Raw genomic sequence first — 21,470 nt, forward strand, 5'->3', positions numbered from 1 at the left:
CTCACTAAGATTCCGTTTGAACCATTAGCTTCTTGTTTCATGTCTCCCCTATCCAGGAAGATTGCATTGATGGTAGCCATCACCTCAGCCAAAAGGGTTGGTGAGCTTGGGGCAATGATGGTGGATCGTCCTTACATTGCATTCCATAAGAACGATGTATCATTACATTTACATTTGCACCCTAAATCAGGGGTTCTCACAAGAAAATTTTTGGTGGCCTTAGAATGTGGCCACCAACTCTTGCTGGTGGCCACTCTGACAATTTTTCCTAAAATACTTAATTAACTTTAGGAAAAACAAATAAATATGCATATATACATGTCCAAATCATTGTAATTTATTTGTATAGGGTTTTTTTTTCAGACTCAATAATAAAAATAATGTACAGTTGTTTCTATTCTTTACTAGACCTAAACAGAATAGAAACAAAATAAGGTGCCTTACACATTCTTCTCTTTTTTGTTGTTTCTTTCTTTCTTTCATTCTTTTTAAGACTTACTAGCCAGTAAGTCTGCTCCAGTGAAAACTGATATTTATAGGTTTGTTAATATTGCTTTTCACAGCAGACTTACTCAGCCCTGGCAAGCCGGGGGACAAATTAAGCTCTGAATGGAGAGGTGGGTAGGGAGGCAGCAGGGGCCATGGGCTGGGAAAGGCAGCGGGGACCAGAGGTGAAGGGAGACGGGTGAGCCTGGGGCTAGAGCCCGAAGCCCCGTGACTGGAACCTGGAGCCCCATGGCCAGAGCCTGCCACCAGCGCCCTAGGACTGAAGCTGGAAGCCTGAGCTCCACTGCCCTTGGGAAAGGGGAGAACTCACACTAGCTGCCTGCTACTCTGGTGTTTGTGGCTTCAGTGGGGGGGCGGGGCCCAACCCCTACTGGTGGCCTTGGGGAAGGGGTGAATGCTTTGCTGTCCCCCCATCATTACCCAGGAGGCTGTGGCCACAAGAAGAACCCCTGGGGGCTGCATTTGAGAAACACTCTCCTCAATTCACCCCTAAAGTAATTGCACAGTTTCAGCTGAATCAGTCAATTCAGCTACCTGTGTTCTTCCCAAAACCACATGCACCCTCCAAAGAAAGGAGGCTCCTTCCATCCATGTTCAGCAAATCTGAGCCTTTTACCTACAGAGAACAAAAGGAATCAGAAAGTGTCCCATACTGTTTGTCACCAAAGCGGAAAGGATCAGGCTATATCCTCTCAAATAATCTGAAAATGGATCTTGGGCTGCATTTTGCTCTTGTATCAGCGGTCTAATCTTCCCCCTCTTCATTCCACAAGTATGCCAACAATGTCTATGGCATCACTTCAAGAGCTGTCTCTGCTTGATATCTGCAAGGCAGCTACATGGTGCTCCATCCACACATTTGCAAGACACTATGCCTTGGTACAGGCCTTCTCCACTGATGTGCCTTTTGGAATGGCAGTCCTTCACTTGCCTCGGCCATCTACATTCTCGCACCCATCTCCTATTTGAGTACTGCTTTTTAGTCACCCACAGTGGAATACACCCAGGGACCAGCACTCGAAGAAGAAGAGAAAGTTACTTACCTTAGTAACTGGAGGTTCTTTGAGATACATGGTCCCTATTTGTATTCCACTATTTGCCCTCTTTCCCCTCGGCTTCAGCTCTTCTTTGATTCGCAGTGGAGGTGGAGAAGAAACTGGAGAGGCAATCGGTTCATCCTGCCTTTTACCTCCTCGACTGGAGGCACAAGGTGAGCCAGGGCATATGTGCAGACCGAGGGACATTGCTTTCAAAATTCTCTGGCTCCAGGCACATGGAGCATACGTGTACTCTCAGTGGAATGCAGATAGAGACTATGCATCTCAAAGAACATCCATTTACTATAAAGTAAGTAACTTTCCCTTATGGATTCAGTCTTCTTAATTTTTACATGTTTTTGAGGCTAGTATGCAGATATGTTTGCAGATATAGGGGAAAATTTTCAAAGGCACAGGTACATAACTCCCATTGAAAGCTAATGAGAGTTTAGATGCCTAACTGCTATTTTTGACTTTGAAGATCTCCTCCCTCTCCACACCCCCCCACCCATAGTCAACAGGCTGGCCAGTAGAGTTAAGTAAATGTGGACAAATGTAACAGTATATGCCACTCTTCAGCTTTTAATTGTTCCTTCATCTTCCCTTCTCAAGAGCCCTTCTCAAAATCCTGTTTTAAAATATCACCTAAAAAGTTCTCATTTCTTATCTATGCCTCTTAAATTCTTTCTCTCTCTGATGTTCTGCAGTCATTCAGCATTGCATACAACTACTTTATAGATCCCTAAATAGATTACTAATTTAGGTTTTTATTAGTTTTATTAATTATATTACTAATTCTATAAATATTTTTTGTGATGCATTTTATGACAGATGTGCTATAAAATAAAGGTTTTATTATTATTATTCCCTCCTGGAACTATGGGCAAGATGACAAGAGTCTGGAAATTTTGGTTCAGCATCAGTGGTTGGGATCACGTATAACCTACATTCTTATGAAATGACATGTTTCTATTTAGAAAGCAACTCTCATCTTTGGGAGGTGCTCCAATGGCTATATGGTGTGCAGTCAATACCTCACAGGACAAATAGAAAATTAGCTAAGCCATGACATTCATGCATGGTTTTCTAGTAATGCAGTATATTTTTTGTGAAAACTAATCATTCTCTTATGAATACCATCAATATATTGATTAATCATAAACTTGTACAGCAAAGTTTATCCTTTGAAGTGCATGGAATGTAACAAGATAAATTTAGTCTATGTTTCTCTTGGTAAGAAAGCTTCTGTAGTTATGAAGGAAGGGTAATGGTGATTTTTAATAACTTTTTTTAGAGTGAATTTATTGCATTAGTAATGGGCAAACCTCCAGAGGTCCAGAAGTTTGGAAGCACCTCAAAGGTTCAGCCCTGGTTTTGAACTATTAGAATAAATACCCCCAATATCTATCCAAAACTTTGGCGTGGGGTCTGTGTCAGGCTCAATCCAAGCAGGTTTCTCCTTTCAAATCTTGCGTCTTAGAACAGCATCTAGTTTTATTGAACAGAGAGACTGTAGATTTCTGGACCTCATCACTTTATTGCAGTACGGAGTCAGTGTTGGGAAAAGGGGGTTAATTAACCAAACTTTCACAAAGGTTTGAATTAGAGTTGGGAGCCATTTCTTATTACTCTGTAAGAACCAGTTAATCCATCCCTATTTTAAATCCCCTTTCAGACCATCACTGAGATTGTCAAATGTGTGTGTTTAAAAGGCCTGTTCCTTTGTTACTGTGAATCTCGTAGGGAATGTTTAGGGACATAAATCCAGTTACATGATTAAGTGTTCAAATAACTTGTAAACAGAGGTCTATTTTTTCATTTATATCTTCTTTTTTTGGTCAGGTCTGCACATTAACAAAAGAAGATAACCGTTCAGTGGGGGTGATACCGAATGATGAACAGCTACATGTGTTGCCTCTTTACAAAATTTCACAGACAGATGAATTTGGCACCGAAGAGGGACTGGAAGCTAAGATAAAAGCAGGAGCAATACAGGTGCTTACTGCTTTTCCTAGAGAAGTACGGATGTTAGCTGAGCCACTTAGAGCTACAAAGAAAAAGAAGCCAGATACAAAGAAGACACAAGTTGAAAAGCAGACATTAGCGGATAAGAAATATTCAACACCAGCAAAGCTGAAAAATGGAGCTCCTGAAACTCTTGGTAAAACTTCACAGTATTTAGGTAAGTGACACTTACTGTGCTATGTGTCTTATCTCATTTAAAAAAACAGTTGCCTCCTCAGCATTCACTTTTTTAGAAATATTTGCATATTACACCTTCTACAGACTTGTGGAGGAGTCACTATATTCAGATATTTTTGCAGAAGGGAGCAGGTGATCACACAAAAACTTATGCATAGTACTATATTGTAAAAATTATAGATAATGATATGGTGACAATGGAAAGATTTCAGATATTGCTTATTCTAATAATGACCATAGGAAGATCTTGAAATGTTACTTCAGGGCTAGTTCTCTAAATGTCAGTCATTTATACAAAGAAGTACAATGACTGTTTCTCCACATTTTGTGTGGTAGCTTGTTTGTGATGTTTTTTTCTTCATAAGGAGTATGAATTGACTATAGTTTTCTTATTTGCATCACTTTGGTTATATGGATGGTGCAACAAAGCAAGTGATTTGCAAAAAGTCAATTTTATCAAATTAAAGGTAAAAGTTGTTTTAATATTTCTCATTCTAATTTTTTCCTTTTAAATACTGAGATTAAGGGAGGGAGTGGCAGAATCTGATACTGGCTGAATAAAACACACTTAGATTTTGCTTTGTATTACAAAGAGATACAAATGAGCACATCTCTCTCGAGAATCTCTGATCTCACTTTCTGCATTGTAAATGTGGCATAACGCCACTACACTCTAAGTTACTTTAGATTTACACTGCTGTATCTGAGATAACAATTTGATACTGAAACTCCCCAGCCACAAGGAGTGGAACCCTCAGGTGGAGGACATTGAGGGAGATATATTCAGAGGGCTCAATGCACTGCATAAAGCAAGCCACAAAAGACAATGCTCTGTCCACAACCAAGTGACAATACCTGCAAAGTGGGCCAAAAAGGCTAAAAAAAAATCCAAAAATAGGAAAAAGGAAAATAAAAGGCAAAAAAAAATCTTAAGAGGTAGTTATCCTCTGATGAAGGGTACATCTACACTGCAATGAAAACCTATGGCACCAAGTCTGAGAGCCTGGGTCAACTGACTTAGGCTCAGAGGACTCAGCTGCAGGGCTAAAAATTGCAGTGCAGGCACTCAAACTCAGGCTGGAGCCTGGGCTCTGAGGGTCTGGCTATACTGCAGTAAAACATCTGTGGCTGGCCCATGTCAGCTGATTCGGTCTCATGGGGCTATAAAATTGTAATGTAGACTTTTGGGCTCAGGCTAGAGACTGGGCTCTGGGACCCTGCCGAGCCCCATGAGCCCAAATCAGCTGACATGGGCCAATTGTGTGTGTTTTATTGCAGTGTAGATGTACCCTCAGACACCTCCTCCTCCGAAGAAGGTAGCTCTCAGATTCAGGTTCTGAGCAGGATACAGAAGAAATGCAACAAAGGTGGGCAGGGGGTTGCCCTGAAGTGTTTGAAACCATGTGCAAAAAGGTTGCATCTACAATCCAGATCCAACCTGAGCAGGTGCTAGTGGGCAAACCTAAAGGCTGTCTAAATCTTCACCAGGGACAGCAATCCCATCAAACATGAGTGAGTGTTTAAACAAAATCTTGCATCTCCTGGATACAGAAGAATATATACAAGGTCCCCTGTGAAGAAAAATTCTTAGGACTATACTCATTTTCTTGATTATCCAGAAGTGTACAAGGCGCAGGGATGGGGGTGTCGAGCAATCTTGGATCTCAAGCAGCTCAACAAATGGATGAAGAAAATTAGATTCCAGATGGAGACCCTAGCTTCAACAGTAGCACCCCTGTCTCGAAGAGGACTTCCTTGCTTTATGGATTTAATAGATGTGTATCTCCACATTCCCATGTGACTATGCCTTCGCAGGCTGCTGAGATTTGCATATGGCACAGTCCTATCAGTACAACTCTCTCTTATTTGGCTTTCATTGGGCCCAGGCTCAGGGTCTTTACAAAGGTGCTGGTGGTAATAATAGATAGACTCAAGTCTCACAGCACTCACCTGTATTCCTTCCTAGAGAACATCAGGATTAGAGCTCCAACCCAAGCAGCACCACAGAGTGCCACAATTTGGACACTGGATCTACTTCAAGCACACAGAATTATGATAAATACCAAGAGCAGTTCCTTGACTCCCTCCACAAAGATAGTTCACTTGGGAGTTGAAATTGACACTTCAGTGCCAAAGGTCTATCCATTACTGGATAGATTCCACAAGATCCAGAACCTGATATCCGTCTTGGTAAAGTGAGCAAGATTGGCCATAGCTCGGTGTCTACAGCTGCTGGGCTTTCTGGTTTTGTGGAATCACCCCATGGGTGAGGTCCCATATCAGATGCCTGCAGATTTTTCTTCTGAAGGTATGGAACCATTCACCAGCATGCATGCAGGATTGATTACTGGTCCCAAACTGAGTACAGGATTTTCTTAGAGGGTGGACAGACCCACAGAATGTCCACAAGGATTTTTCCACATGCCTTCCAGACTCACAGGTACTCACAACCAATGCCAGCTTGACAGAATAGGGAGCTTATCTCAGGCACAAGACAGTGCAGAATACCAGGAACTCCAGAGAAAGGTACTAGAAAGTCAATCCATTGGAACTTGTAGCTATCAAGCTAGCCTTGTGAAAGATCCTGGACCGCCTAAAGGATGAACATGTTCTATTCAAGTCAGACAACATGACTACTGTGATTTGTATATCAATAACTGAGGGGGAACAAGGAGTGTAACTCTACACACAGAAGCAGTGGAGATAATGGAATGGGCAGAGAGGACTCTCCCTTCCATAAGAGCAAGACTCCTAAAAGGAGAACTGAATCAAAAGGCAGATTGGCTCAACAGATGCACAGTTCAGAATGGTGCCTAAATCAGGAAGTCTTAACTGTGATTTCACAGTTCGGCCTTCTGGCAGTCAACCTGTTCACCAATTACAAGAACAAAGGGCAGTTGAAGTTCTTCACCACGGAAGTAGATCCCAGATCCCTGGGGACTGATGCTCTTTCACAGAGATGGCCAAAAGGCCTCCTATACACATTCCTTGCCTTTCCACTTCTAGAAAAGATGATCCAGAAGATAAAGTGAGAAGGCGCAAAGGTGATAATGCTAGCTCTGCACTGGCAAAGGAGACCAGAGGTATCCAGTCTGATAGAACTGAAATTGGAAACACCATTGCAGCTAGGGGTGAGACCAGACATCCTTTAGCGAGGCTCATTCCACCAGACCCAGACTGTCCACATCTGACAGCCTGGCTATTGAGAGGGAAGTGTTAGCCGTGCTAGACTATCCTCCCAAGTGTTTGGAACTGTGTACTCCTCAGGCAAGCTCAGTTGCACAATGGGTTAGTGGACTTTCTGTCCTCCACAGAGGCCTCCTTTGGTAGAAAGGTGCTGCAGATGGTGGTCCAGTAATACCACTGGCACTCTGGCAATTAACCCGGGGTGGAGGGAGGTGTCTTCTCTATCTCATTCTGTTTTTCTTATTCCTCCCTAGTTCTGCTCACTGCTTGATACTTCCCATACATATCAAAATGGTGAGAGATGTTGGGCTGCAGAATAATCACTTTCTTACCTGATAATTTCCTTTCTGATAGCAGCTAGCAGCATCTCCCAGAATTCTACCCTCCCTGGATGGCTTTCTAGTCACGGAGCAGTATTTAATTTGGATAGTTATGCTTGTAGACCATAGTCTACTGTACAGTTTATTGGTTAGCATTGACGTTATTGTTATTAGTTGTATTTACAAATTTTTGCATAGCTTTGGAATGAATCATCTGGCAGCTGTCTAGAGAAGGAGCGTGGTTAGCATGGGCTGTGCTACAGCTTTGAACTGCCTCTGGAAACTACGCTGAAGGGGAATAGCCCATATGTAGCAACGTCTTCCACAATTCTGATAGCAGACAGGACTTTATCAGTTAAGAAATTTACCAATCCTCACCTGAACTATTGTGTTTAGTTTTGATCACACAGTTTAAAAAAAGATATAGCAGAAATGGAAGGGATCAGAGACAGGGAATTAGAAAATTTAGAAGCATGGAAAACCGTCCCCATGAGAAGATCGCAAGGATTGGCTCTGTAGTTTAGAGAAGTGACATGACAAGAGCTAGACAAAACTATGAATGTTACAAAGCAAGCAGCTCAGGTGCTCCTGTTTAATGTTTCTCATAATATAAGAACAGAGGGACATTTAATTAAATTGAAAGGTAGCAAGTCCAAAACTAATAAAAGGAAATACTTTTTTACATAATGTATAGTTAACTTATGGAACTCCTTGCTTAAAGGTATCATTGAGGACAAGATCTTAGTCAATTTAAAAGGATTAAAATTGATATGGAAAATGAGAACCGCCACTATTACATTAGTTGGGATGAGCATTTTATTTAAAAGATACAAACTCTCATGTTTCAGGACACATGAGGCTGACAATTAACAGAAGATGGTACAAGGAAGAGTTAGGAAGAAATCCTCCCTGCCCACAAGTTGGAGAATTAGGGACCTTTTCACCATCCTTTCCACTATCAAGTAGTTGCCACTGTCAGGAACAGGTTACTGGACTAAATGAATCACTGCTCTGATCTGATACGGCAATTTCTGTGTTCCTAAAAAAATTAAGGAGAGTCCCTGAAGCTTGGCACTAAAAATTACACTCTTTCCCTAGAGAGATTTTAATATACCTGCTGGATCATTTTTCCTGATTAGTACATTGGATTATTTCACTGGTTTCTTGGTTGGTAGTTTGGTCTTAGACTAATTATTTTACATTTTTCTACCTTACTTTAAATTGCATTAGCCATCTGCTGGCCCAGCTGCCTAAGAAATACAAATCCTTTGGAACATGGTTACCTTTTTCCTTATTACCTTTGTCGCCAGTTTTAGTTTTGTCCACAAATTTGATTATCTTGTTTTTGATGGTTTCCCAGGTCATTTATATGTTATGTTCAAAATGCATCCTCCAACTGACCGTGGAGGTGCCACCAAACTTGTAATCACTACAACTACTCTTTCTCTCCAGCACCCTATTTGATTTCCAGTTTTCTGATATTTTACTGTAGGTTATACCTCAGAAATTAACTGCTTTCTCAAATACTTTTTGACATCTGTTATTAATCCTGTGACTCTCCCATTTCTGTCTGTCAGCAATATCTTCAAAGAACTTCAGCAGTGTTAAAGATAGCTGTATATCCAAATTTGTCCACTTTAATTTTAAGAAAACTATATGAATATATTATTAAAGAAGCATTTAATCAAGTTATGTTTATATAGTGAGGGAGTTCCATTTCCACTTCAGACTATGATTTTCCTATAAAAATCAAGGGCTAGATTCCTTAATGCAGATGAGCTGTATATGGAGCAGTAAGATGATGAGAAATGGGAAGGGTAAAGATAGCTTTAAGCAACCATTATAGTCTCTTGTTTCTGGAGTTGGCTTGGGACTGGGCTGGTGTCTGATACACACTAGAGTTCTGTGAAGGCTGTTTAAACTTGGTTGCCCCTGGTTCCCACAGCCAGGGATCAATGAAGTGCCCAGGCCACACACCCTATGCCAGTGGCTGAGCAGGGAAGGATTTAACCTCCCCAACAGCACAGCTATGCCACTTGGAGATTCGGAAAGACAGTTAAGGTAGTTTTAGGATGCTGTGCAGGACTGGAGCAACAACAAAGCAGTTTGATCATACTGTTTAATTGGGCTCCAAAAGTACAGTATGTCATTAGAATCAAAGCTAGAGGAAAAATTGAAAAGAACTGGGAAGTGATTAATCAAAGGAGCCAGAGAATGGAAGTAAGCCAGCTACAGACTTTGGAAGCTGGTTAATATTGCTCTTTCACTTCATTGCTGCTAGATATTCAACTGCAGCCAGCTGGAAGCAAAATGAAGCCACAGCATAATTCAGTCATGTAAAAGAATATGGGATGTATTCACCAGCCCCCATTGGTTGCACAGAACTTGAATGTTTTGACCCTTAGCTCATCTACGAGGCCTCTCTTTTCCTGGGCTTTTGTAACCAGGTGAGTTGAGGGATATATGTGGTGTCTATTGTCAGAGGCTTGTATTTTATAGTGGATTGTTTTTAGAGAATTTATAGTCTGTGAATTTAAGTCAATTTGGATGCACAAATTACTATTGCCACCCTTACTTCTGCACTGCCTTCAGAGCTGGGAGGCCGGACCGCGGTGGCTGCTGGCCAGGCATCCAGCTCTGAAGGCAGCACTCTGCCTGCAGCAGTGCAGAAGTAAGAGTGGCAATACCATACCATGCCATCCTTGCATGCCATACCATCGCTCACTGCTGCCTGCGCCAGGCCCCCCGCTAATCCCCCTGGACTCCACATCCCTCTGAAGCATGAGGCCCTCCCAAAGCGTGGGGCCCGGGCCAGTTGCCCCAGTCCATCCTATGGACGGAGGGCTCTGCTTGGACCTGTTTTGGGCACCACCAAAAATTATACAAATCCTGGCGCCTATGCCCTTAACTCCATTTAGCAAAGGCCTTTTCTTTTTGGTTTGGGAATACAATTCTTCATAGTCTTTAGAGTTCTTGGCCTTAGAATACAATACTCTGACTTTATCTCATGCTACTTATAATCAGAGTGCCACTTGATCATATTTACTTCAGTTTTTTTACCCCTTTATTCTCCTCTTTCTTCATTAAGTAAATCACTATAAACCTTTTATGGGGAAAATGAATGGCAAACAGTACAGTCCTTTTTTCAAGTGTTTATTAAACCATTAAGATTAAAGCTCCCCTTTGAACTTAGCTCTACTTTCTTTTTTCCACTGGAGTACCCACAAATAACTCATAATACATCTTCTCTTCCTATTATAAAATGTATTCCTGCTTCTGAAGTGCCCATGGAGTGATCATGACAAATTTTTCAATCAGATAAAATTTGCATTTTTTTTAATATTGTGGTAGCAGAAGCAGATTGAGTGAACTTTGTTAAGCACATACTTTGCTCTGCTGAGACCCTAAATTATTATTGTTTGTTTTTATGATGATGAGGAAGAGCTTTTTTCAACCCTCAGGCCACAGGCACCGGCTTCCAACTTTCTCTAGGAGTGCTCAGCCCCAGGCCCCATCCCCCAACCCCACCTCTTCCCGCTCAGTTCTGTCCCCTCGCCTGAGCACACCCCATCTTCACTTATTCCTCTCCCTCCAGTGCCTCCTGCCTGCTGTGGAACAGCAGATCTGCAGCAGGCAGGAGGCGCTGGGAGAGAGGGGGAGGAATAGATAGGTGGGGCTGCCGGCGGGCAGCAGGTGCTGGGGTAGATGAGGAAGGGAGGGGACCTTGGCTGCCAGTGGGTGCTAAGCACTCGCTAATTTTTTTCTGTGGGTGCTCCAGCCTTGTAGCACCCATGGAGTTGGGGCCTAAGTCTCAGCCCATGTTTTGGATGCTGCTTTGAGCAGGTACAGCATGCATGCCGCATTGATATATAATGACTGGCTCTGGGGAGTCCTTTGTGGATGACTGAGTGTTAAATGAGGTTTTCTCCTCTCTGACCCCTGCAAATACTTTCCACCTCCTGATCTGAGTACCTCTATAATTTAAAAACTTTTGTGCTTGGGGAAAAATGCCCATTTTCGCAGCCTTTGAAATCATATATGCACAGAATAAGTACAAGAAAGGTAGAGATACTGCAAACTTTCTCACATAGTCCTGCTAATGTGCCTATATTCTGTTCTGGATGAATCACTTCTAAAGATAAAGGATTATTCATAACCATTCAGTCACTGGACTTTGCTCAGTCCAATATGTGTCACCAAACTGTCATCAGATGGTACTGACTTTGTGGTCTCTATTGGGTGGAAGCAGAACTGAACCAGTAATTTAAAGATGAAAAGCTCTGTAGCTAAGCTTTTCAGCTGGTTCCTATATGCCAATAAAAATGGGTCCCAAACTGTGACACCAAAACAGGGCAATATGCTGAACTCCAGTAGTCCAGTTTCTGTTTGGAGAGAGAGGGTCCCTGGAAACTACATATACACTTAGTAATTTCTGTGTACTAATAGTTTTGAATTAACTTTTCAGGCTCCTTTGTAATATTTTTTTCTTCCAGTCATAACCATCTCTTGTCTCTTTTGTTTTGGTTTTATTTTCAGAAGAGTTTGTAGCTCCACATATTACAAGATCTACAAAAAAATATGTTTTTGTGTTTCTCTGCTTGAATATGGATATTCTCTAGGTGGAAAATATTAACTTCTACCACTATGTCAAATGTAGTCTCAACATTCACAGTTGCCTTTTCAACTGGAGTTCACTGCCAGGTGACTAAGAATATATACTAGTAACCACCAAGCAATGTCAAATTCTTTCCAGCAACTGGGAATTTAATTGTGATTCTTCTGTCTTTACTAAGCTTAAATGTATTTTTGTTTCTCTCTTGATTTTATGGTATGAACCCACCATGTCACTCAGATTCCATTTTAATTACTAGGCTAGACATACCGTATTATATTTTTAGGAAGGTGTCTGTATTGTTTTTAAGTAAATGACTGAGGTTTTATTTTGTATTTCATTGAGGGAGTCTTTAAAAGAAAAGAACTATATGATTTTTAATACTCAGAAATGTCAATCTAGATAAGTAACCTCCATAAATTAAATCACATGTGTACTAATTGGATTATGTGTTGACTACACCTCAGTTTCCTTTTCTTTCATTTTAGTTAGGCATATATGTATCACCATCGACTAAAGGGAATAATACTTCTGTAGTTAGTATTCATTAGATACTAGAGCTTCCATATGTTTATGAGGCATGGAAGAAACTTATTGAGAACCTATCTTTTATGAAAATGTTCAAGAATTCTCTATGGCATGCCAGTTTGTCAGCAAGGCAGCCATTAAACAATTACAGGTCCTGATCTAAAGCCCATCAAAGCTAATGGGAGTCTTTCCTATGACTTTAGCTCAAACTCTTATTTATTACAAGAACAAGCCATTTGAGGAGGGCACCGCATGAAAGTGCACAATTTGCAACAGGTCAAGAAAGACTAGCTATGACTCAAGAACAGACACAAATTGAGCCCAGTGTGTTTCAGACAAAATTTGGAAACGTGTTAGTCTTTGGCAAACAAACAGAAGACAGAGCCAAATAAGTTGTTGCCACTCTGCAAAAGTGGATTTACCTGGATCATATCTTCAGCTAAATCCATTGAACTGTGTGAATAATAATCTGCTATTACATTAAGCAGTTCTTATAATAGAGGAAGGTTTTTGTGTTAAATTGGAAACAAGCTAAAATAAACATGTTCTTGGATCATAATTTGGGGTAAACCAGTCACTGAATTATGATATTTCTACATATGGCGCTTATTCGATAAAAGAATATTTTGCAGAGGGATGAATAAAATAATTTAGGCAAGATCTTTATGCACGTTTTCTGTTTTATACACCGGCATTGACGAGTCTATAATGAGGTGATTAAAGTCATACAAATAGTTCCATAAATTTGATCATTTTGAAAAAATGCAGTCACTGTCCATATCTTCCAAATTATAGAACAAGTGGGAAACATCATTGTAATAGCTATATTTTGAATAACTGAACAAGGAAAAGATACTTACATTTTGGTATACATTTTTTTTTTTTTTAGGGAACAAAACAGATGCTTTGCAACCTGGAATAAAAATGGAGACTTCAGATCATCTTTATGCCCTGAAACATACTTCAAATGCTACTAAAAGTTGCTCTGTATTAAAACAATATACTGCTTCCTCCCCTTTTAAGGTGGATAGTTTACATCCTTATTCGTCATTAACACATAAGCCTAGCATAACAGCAGTGACTGATATTCAACAAGATTTTTCAGTTCCCTACGGGTATTTTGAATGCAGTAGTAAGCAACCTCATGTCACACCTTATATTAAATGTAAGAATTTTGATGTGTCAGTTAAAGATTATACTGGAATTTTCCTGAATGAAAAGAGGAATGGTGTGCCACCAATTCTTCCAGATATTACTGTTTCAGACTACCCAACCCGTAAAGACCCCCTGCACAGTATACTTGAACACCAACCAGACAACAAGCAAAATTGTCAACTTCAATTAGAAAATTCTCCTTCGCAGTCGATCAACCCTTGTGATATGTCAGTACCATTAAACTCTCCAGCAAAGGATGTAACCAGAAATGAAGCTAACACATCTCATAAATGTCCAGTCGAAAAAGGTGGCTCCCATCAAGAACAGATTTGTGATTCCAAAGCTAGTGATGAAAAGCAAAAAAATGTGCTGGCAGAAGCAATGAATTCTGAAGAAAAAGCTGAGGAAATGTGGTCAGACAGTGAGCACAATTTTTTGGACAATGATATTGGTGGTGTTGCTGTGGCACCTTCTCACGGTTCTATCTTAATTGAATGTGCAAGACGTGAACTCCATGCCACAACACCCATTAAGAAACCAAACCGCAGTCATCCCACACGAATCTCTTTAGTCTTCTACCAACACAAAAATTTAAATGAGCCAAAACATGGATTAGCAATGTGGGAAGCAAAGATGGCTGAGAGAGCAAAAGAGAAGGAAAAAGAAGCAGAAAGATTAGGGACTGAAAATACTGAACTAAAATCTAGCAGCAAGAAAACCAAGCAGAGCAGTGAAACCAGAGAGCTTTTCTATGAAGAAAATGAGTTCAACCAAATTCCATCACGCAGAGCGTTAACAGTAACTCAAGATAATGTAATAACAGTGTCTTCTTATGCCCTCACTCGAGTTGCAGGGCCCTATAACCATTGGGCATAGGTTTTAGTAGCTGATGCCTTGCCTTGGTGCAGTGTTATACAGTATTTCTTTAAGGTGCTGTTAAAGAACAGAGTCATGTGTAGTTTACTATTTGTTCATCTCAACCATTTTAAGGCTGAGGTAAAAATGGGGATTTATCTTAAACTGTGACTTTATATTTTAACATTTGGTGGTGCTTGAGCACATTTTAAGCAAAAAAAATTGTATAGTTTTAATATGTTATAAAAGAAGATTTTGGTTAGGTTATTAACCTTGATTGAATCATTCAGTTTATTACCTTTAGGAAATTATATTTTGGTGCTTTAAATCAAATCTGTTTACTACAGAACAAGTCATTTATAGGGATTTTAACAGATTCACATTTTATGATGTAAAATCAAGTTATACAGTGATTGCTCTACACAGCTCTTGGTGCTTAACCACATCAAACAGTAAAAATAAGCTGAATTATTACTTCATGGTGCCATTGCTCCAACAACTTCCAATCATTGCTAAAAAGTCCAAATTACAGATAAACCTTTTAAGAGAACCAATGAAATTTTCTCTCTCTAGAGTTTTCATAATGTATAAAATGAAGTTATCACTAGTGATGGCTGGAAGTTGTTTGTAAGCTGTAAATATATATTTTAAAAGCACTTTCTATTTTTAAAATTAACTTGAACTAGTATAGTATAAGGATCATATTGTCTAAGGTTTGTGCATACTCTACAGAAGAAATCATTTTGATCTTGCTGTGTAGATTTCCATACTGTTACAATTGCAATATGTATGCTAATAACATATGTGATTGTTTTTAGACTTTCCCTTTTTCCGTTGAAGATTTTTATGTTACATATAAACAGAGGAGTAATAAAATGCAGAAACTTTTAATTATTTACAAATATGGAATGAAGAAACATCTTGTCAATGTGTGTTGCTATTGGGAATTAAATAATTAATTTTTTTAAGACAGAAATTATTATGATTTATTTGAGCAATAAGCACATTAGTCTCACTCATCTAAAGCATTGCAAGTTATGTGACACAACCAAATGTTCCTAATGCCTCAGGGGTACGATCGTTTTGGGATTTTTTAAAAAAAGTACCCCCTAGAGTTGCCTTACTCTGTTCAGAAAAAAAGTTATAAAACTGACAAATTAAAAAAAAGTAAGAAATTTTCAAATATCTAATGTTTAACAGCAGTTTTTAGTTGATAATTCCCTTCCAGAATGTTCACTAGCTAATAAGAATGCTTTTTCAGTTCAGTTTTTTTAGAAGCATGTTTTGTATCATTTTCAACAATGATTTATACATTGCATATGGAAACAGTTGTTAGTTCCAAACATTTGAATTTATGTTTTGCATTTCAGTTGGAAAATTGACACATCACCAAATGATTATCATTACATTTTGCTAAATGAGGAAAAGTAGACACTCCATTCATAAATAATGTAGCATCCATCCCACTCTTCTTTCTCTGATTCTCCTCTCCTCCTCATTTCTGTTTTATTATTTATTTATTGAATCATCTAATCATCAGACAAAAAAGTTGTTTAAGTAAGGACCTTGTCCTGCAAGCCTTACTCACCTTCTCAGTCCAATTAAAATTAGTGGGACTACCCAAGTAAGGCCTACTCTTGTGCATAATGGTTGTGGGATGAGATCCTACGGATCAAGCTCTACCTTAATTTTACCTGTGAATCCTCACAGTTTATGTAACCCCATAGATGTAACTGAGGTTAGTATTTTCTATTGAGAACTTATACCAATAATATACTTGATAATACTATAATGCAGTGGTGCTGTAACAAAAATAATCTGAAATGTCTAGATCCACTTTATCTAATACCTAGACAAGGTGCTTTTTTCTTGAAAAGTTCTATAATTGTGATATTTACAGTTTTGGTACTAAGAATATGTGAATTTTATTTTTTACATATAGTGCTAACTAGAACCCTGATCCTGAAAATATTTACACGTTGGAGCAGTTCCAATGATATTGTGCTAAATCTAAAATCCTTATGTAGACTGACTATTGAAATTAGCAGAAATTTTGATGGCATAAGGACAGGAGGATTGGACCCCATTCTTTGTATTTTATCTAGCTCAAAGTAAAGTTTGTGAAAACCCCATATGCTGCAAATTTTAGTTTAAAGCCTGTTAGTCCAAGTACAGGATGTGAAGGGATTATAAATAATAAAAAAGTCAATATTATGCCATCATTTTGTACCAGCAGTTTTCTGCTTCTTGAATATGTAAAGTACAGTATACATTAAATCATTATGGTATTTTGTGTGCCTTAGATTTCCATTTTAAAACTTGTCTATTTTTTGTGAGGCTAAGATATAGTAAAAATTACAGCTGTATATACAGTAAGTAGTATTTTAAGTTGCTCCAACAGCGTATTTGCTATCTGAGTGCCCTTGTTTAGCATCATGGTCAATTTTCTAGCAGAAGGATTACTTTGCTACTAGTAAGTGTCACTGATAACACTGATAGATTTAAACACGTTAGCTTCACAATAATTTCACTATGCCATATGCATGTATAGTGCAGAATGAAGGAATTCTTTATTTCTCAGCAATTCTACTAAATATTTTTATTTCAAATGTGGTAGGAAAAGTTTCATTGCCGTTATTCTGCTTACAAGAAATTCAAGAAATATTAAAATGGCTGGAATTTCCATTTGAATCCTTCCAGACCTTTAGGCTTGTGTGTGATTAGGCAATTCAAATGCTAAAAACAATTAACAGAGAAAACAGCAGCTTCCTCAAATAGCTGGGAAGCAGAAGAGGTGATCTTAAATGGCATCTTTAAGTATGGTTGTCTTCTCAGTTGCCTATCAGTAGAGACTGAGCAAGTCCAACAGGGAAATCCAGCCCTAATAGATTCATAATGGCAATGTTAAAAGAGAACAGTATGTCTTAACATAACAACAGATATTCATGTTATTAATTGATAGCTGAGAAAACCCTCAGGACTGCTTTATTAAGGTTATTGATACAGCTAAAATATACTGTCCAAACAAAATTATATTGTCTTTACAATGTATAATAAATTTCTAACATGACATTTTGGTAAATCATACCTAATAAGAAAATTAGCTAGCCAAGTTTTATTTCCTGATGTGGCACTCGGCAGGTTGTGATCTGAAAAGCAAATATTTTCTAGTAAATATACTTCAGTATGAGAAATACATCTATTTACTGTATTTACAGCTGTGTGCTATTTATTGTAAATTTCAGAATATTTATCAGTCTTGTGCACACAGATCAATGTTGTATTGGGTAAGGTTGTACTTGCAACAATATTGTCCTCTTAAAAGTTACGAATTTTAGAAAGTGACTTTTTCCCTTCCATCCCACACAACTGCTCTAAGACTTCCTCTCACCCTCATAGACGCATAGACTTTAAGGTCAGAAAGGACCATCATGATCATCTAGTCTGACCTCCTGCACATTGCAGCAGCAGAATCCTTCCAGATTGGCCAGCCAGGTCAGGAACCACATCTGAAGACAAGACAGCTAGGAAAAACTGTATACTTCCCTTGATCTGTAACAAACTTATATTGATTTCAATAGGAGTTTATGCTCCTAGACAAGACAGCACTATAGGGCTCCAAATCTGTAACTCAGAGTTGACGACAGTTTGTCCCCCACCCCCTTTATATCACCTCACAGTATACCACCAAGGACTGTTGCAACACAACATAGCAACCTTTGAATTTCCAGCAGGAATATCCCTATACCCTCCCTCTAATAGGCCCTGCACCATCAACCACCTCATTTTGGAGGAAAGGAGTGATGCTCTCTAGAGAATATCATTCCTGTTTAACTCTAAGAGGGCCACTGTTGCAATAGTAAAATAGCTCCCATTGAAATTGTGAGTGTCACCACTGCAGTTCTCGTGCACATGCTGATCCAAGGAATGAGGTACCAAGCTGGGATCTGACACTTAGAACCCACAGATAGTAGCAGAGAGTACGACTATAAGGCCATATCTCCAGCTCACCTGAAATATTGTAATAATACTGTACAAAACTCATACAAAGACTAATTGCTCATAAGCTACAATTAAGATGTGATCATATCTTTCTGCAAATAATCCTAATTTTATAAGTCAATGTTTTGTACTTACAGTGACCACCGTTAGAACAAAGTCATGTGTAGTTACCAGAATGTGTCCCTATGCTTAAAATAGGAAATAACTCTAGTATCTGAAGTAACATGGTGTGATAACTGTAGGTAAATGGAAACTTTTTAATGCTTATTAGTATACCTAATACACAATTGTTTTCTCCTTTAAAAACCTTTCAAACACCATTACAGTATTATGCTAACTTTAGTGGGTCAAGTTTTACTCTCATTCACATCTGTACAACCCCACTGCAGTTAGTGGAGCTCTGCAGATGCAAGTGCAGTAGGATTTGGGCCAATATGTTAATATGCTTCTAGTTAAATGTAGAATTTTTAGGAAAGCTTGTTAACAAAATTGTATTTGCATTTTTATATTTAAAATGTAGGGCACAATCCTACCAAAAATTACACAGGGGAAGATCAGTATGATTCTATGTGAAATCAGCTACCTGGTCAGGCCAAGTGATAAAATATGCTTTCTAATTTACAGGCTGCATAAATATCTCATTTCTTCTCAAATTTGCACAGAAATACTTGTATTATGGATACATACTCCCTCCCAATATTTGAAAAATTAATTTATATGCCATTTTCAGCCTATTTACATGTATCAACATTTGTGATATTCATGCAGTATTAAATGAATGGCCTCTCACATCCACTGTGGCAGTTAAAATAGCATTTCTTCAGTAGCGAGATCTTTGTGGCAAGTCTTTGCAGTAAAATTGTCATCGTGTTTTATTTCTTACTATGGAAGAGTTGGCTGGCTAACTATAACACGTTATGAAAGCCCTTGATCACGCGTAGTGAAATTATAGATGAGGAATAGGCCAATCACATATGGAAACTGTTTTTTAATTTAGCCAAGTAGCTGTTCAACCAGTAACAGCTATAAGGCCACTTTATCATCAAAAAGTAAAGTGCAAAGAAACACAATAATTGTATTATGACATTCTGGCATTGCCTTGCAATCTCTGTGCCATAACAATTTCTGTTTGATAGGGATATGTCATCACATCATGTCACTGTTTACTGATGTATGTTAATTCCATTCCTCCACTTCCTCTTGCGGAATCAATTTCTTCTCTATTCTCTCTGCCCCAATCTGTACTGGCCTCTGGAAAAAGAGAGGTCACTCTTACTTAGATCTGCCAGATACATGTTCCCTGGATGGAGATGGGAGCACTGCTATCATCACTCACTCTGCCTCAGATCCAGATAGAGCAAGTGGAGGACTAATCAGATATATGAAGCCCAAAATAGTTATAAACCAGACTCTGAAGAACTGCATGCAGCTTGTGAGCCCTGACTTGAGTTGCTCCTTAAGCCGTTTCTTGGTTGCTTAGGTAGTGTGTAGCCATATCACCACTGTTTATTTAGATATATCAAATTTTAAATACACAATCCTTTTTTAGTAGTTGTAAAACTATGGCACATTTATATCCATCTCTTCCTGTTTTAATCTTATGGTAAAAACATGGTCAGTGTAAAAAGTACTGAGATTCTGATTGCTCAGTATTTTAGTGGAGTAGAAGTGAAACCACAGATCAGAGTTTTCTGGGATTACCTGATATTTTAGACAAATTGTCTTAAATTATATTGTTTATATGGTACTGATGTATGCTGCTGTAAAACTATATGAATGCTATTCTCCTGATGCTCTGACAGACGAGAGACGTGTATCACTTGAGGCTATCCCAGGGACTAAAAAATCTCTAATAATATTTAATTAGGCACAAGTATGTAGAAGATTAGGAATAGCCTCTAAATATTATGGGCCAGATTCTGATTTGTTACACTCAGGTATATCCAGAGTAACTCTACTAAAGTCAGTGGAGTTACTCTATATATACGCAGGTGTTACTGAGATCAGACTCTGTCCATGCTAGAGATTGCCTCTTTCCTTCTATGAATGATTCAAAGTTAGTACTCACTTCATGTTAACTTTATCATTATATTAAAATATTTTAGATGTTTCAGAGGAGCTAGTTAAATGTCTCAGTTTGAGTGTAATATTCAAGTGTCATTTGTGTGCTGCTTTGTTTTCTAAATAATGGAGATAATTCTTAATGTATACTGTATCTTCTCCCTCTAGGGCATTTTATTTGCTAGCTTCAACCCTAGGCATTAACTTCTGTTCTGTATAGATGACACCAAACTCTACAACTTGCTCAGTTCGTGCTCTGATTCCTTTGTAGCTCATCTGCTGTATTTACCCATTTTGTCTGTCAGTGCTTGGTGACCCTATACCCTTTTGCTGTTGAACGCAGGAAATTATAAGTCTTTAAAGCATACAAGTCTTCTAATTTTCCTTAGTACAGACCTTTGCTCCCAAGAGTAGCAATGTAAGCATCAGCCTTGCTCCTGACTTTTGTTTTTTAATCTCTCCTCTCGCTTGGCTGTAAATCTGTTTATCTCCACCTCTGAAATGTTACAAGAATTTATTCATATAACTCTTTCAAAATCTATATTCATGTCAATCATTTTCTGTCTTAACGCTGATAGTTCCCTTTCTATCATCCTGTTATAGCCTTACTCTTCCATGGAGTCCAGAATGCTGCAGTTAAATTACTTTTTCATGACAAGGAAGAGGGCATTTCAGTCCATCCCTTCACCTTCACTATCAGTCTTCATATCCACTTGTAAACTGCCCATTTATTTTTCAAAACTCTCCATAAACTTTTGGCACCCTACCTTTCTGACCCTCTATGCACATATAGCCAACAAAGTCCATTTTGCCCCCAGTCTCAGCTCTCCACAGCTGAAGATCATTCTTTGCTTGTACTGCTGTATCTCTGGCATTCTGTCCTTCCTTCTGTATGATTTACTCTGTTCAGATCTTAACATAACAGATAAGATTGACTGTCCCTGCAAAGACCCACAAGCAGGAGATGGTGTTGCTTTGTGTCTTCTATTTGTCCCTGTGCAGGGA

At 38.8% G+C, this 21,470-nt stretch overlaps 1 protein-coding gene across 6 annotated transcripts in view; it reads left to right on the forward strand.

Annotated features, from left to right (window-relative positions):
- The window catches only part of TET1 (tet methylcytosine dioxygenase 1), a 127,625-nt gene extending 112,551 nt beyond the window's left edge, over positions 1 to 15,074 (forward strand). For 2 of the 6 annotated variants that reach the window (XM_050959262.1, XM_050959263.1), the window contains 2 exons: positions 3,387 to 3,726; positions 13,282 to 15,074. In XM_050959262.1, coding sequence (XP_050815219.1) covers positions 3,387 to 3,726; positions 13,282 to 14,423 — 1,482 coding nt within the window. In that variant the 3' untranslated portion in view covers positions 14,424 to 15,074. Of the gene's footprint in view, positions 1 to 3,386; positions 3,727 to 9,533; positions 9,710 to 11,788; positions 11,954 to 13,281 lie in introns of those variants that run through there. The other 4 variants (XR_007775138.1, XR_007775139.1, XR_007775140.1 and 1 more) reach the window with 4 other exon arrangements.
- The last annotated feature ends 6,396 nt before the right edge of the window (positions 15,075 to 21,470 follow it).

The sequence above is a fragment of the Gopherus flavomarginatus genome, chromosome 6, assembly GCF_025201925.1.
Source record: "Gopherus flavomarginatus isolate rGopFla2 chromosome 6, rGopFla2.mat.asm, whole genome shotgun sequence".
NCBI classification, from domain to species: domain Eukaryota; kingdom Metazoa; phylum Chordata; order Testudines; family Testudinidae; genus Gopherus; species Gopherus flavomarginatus.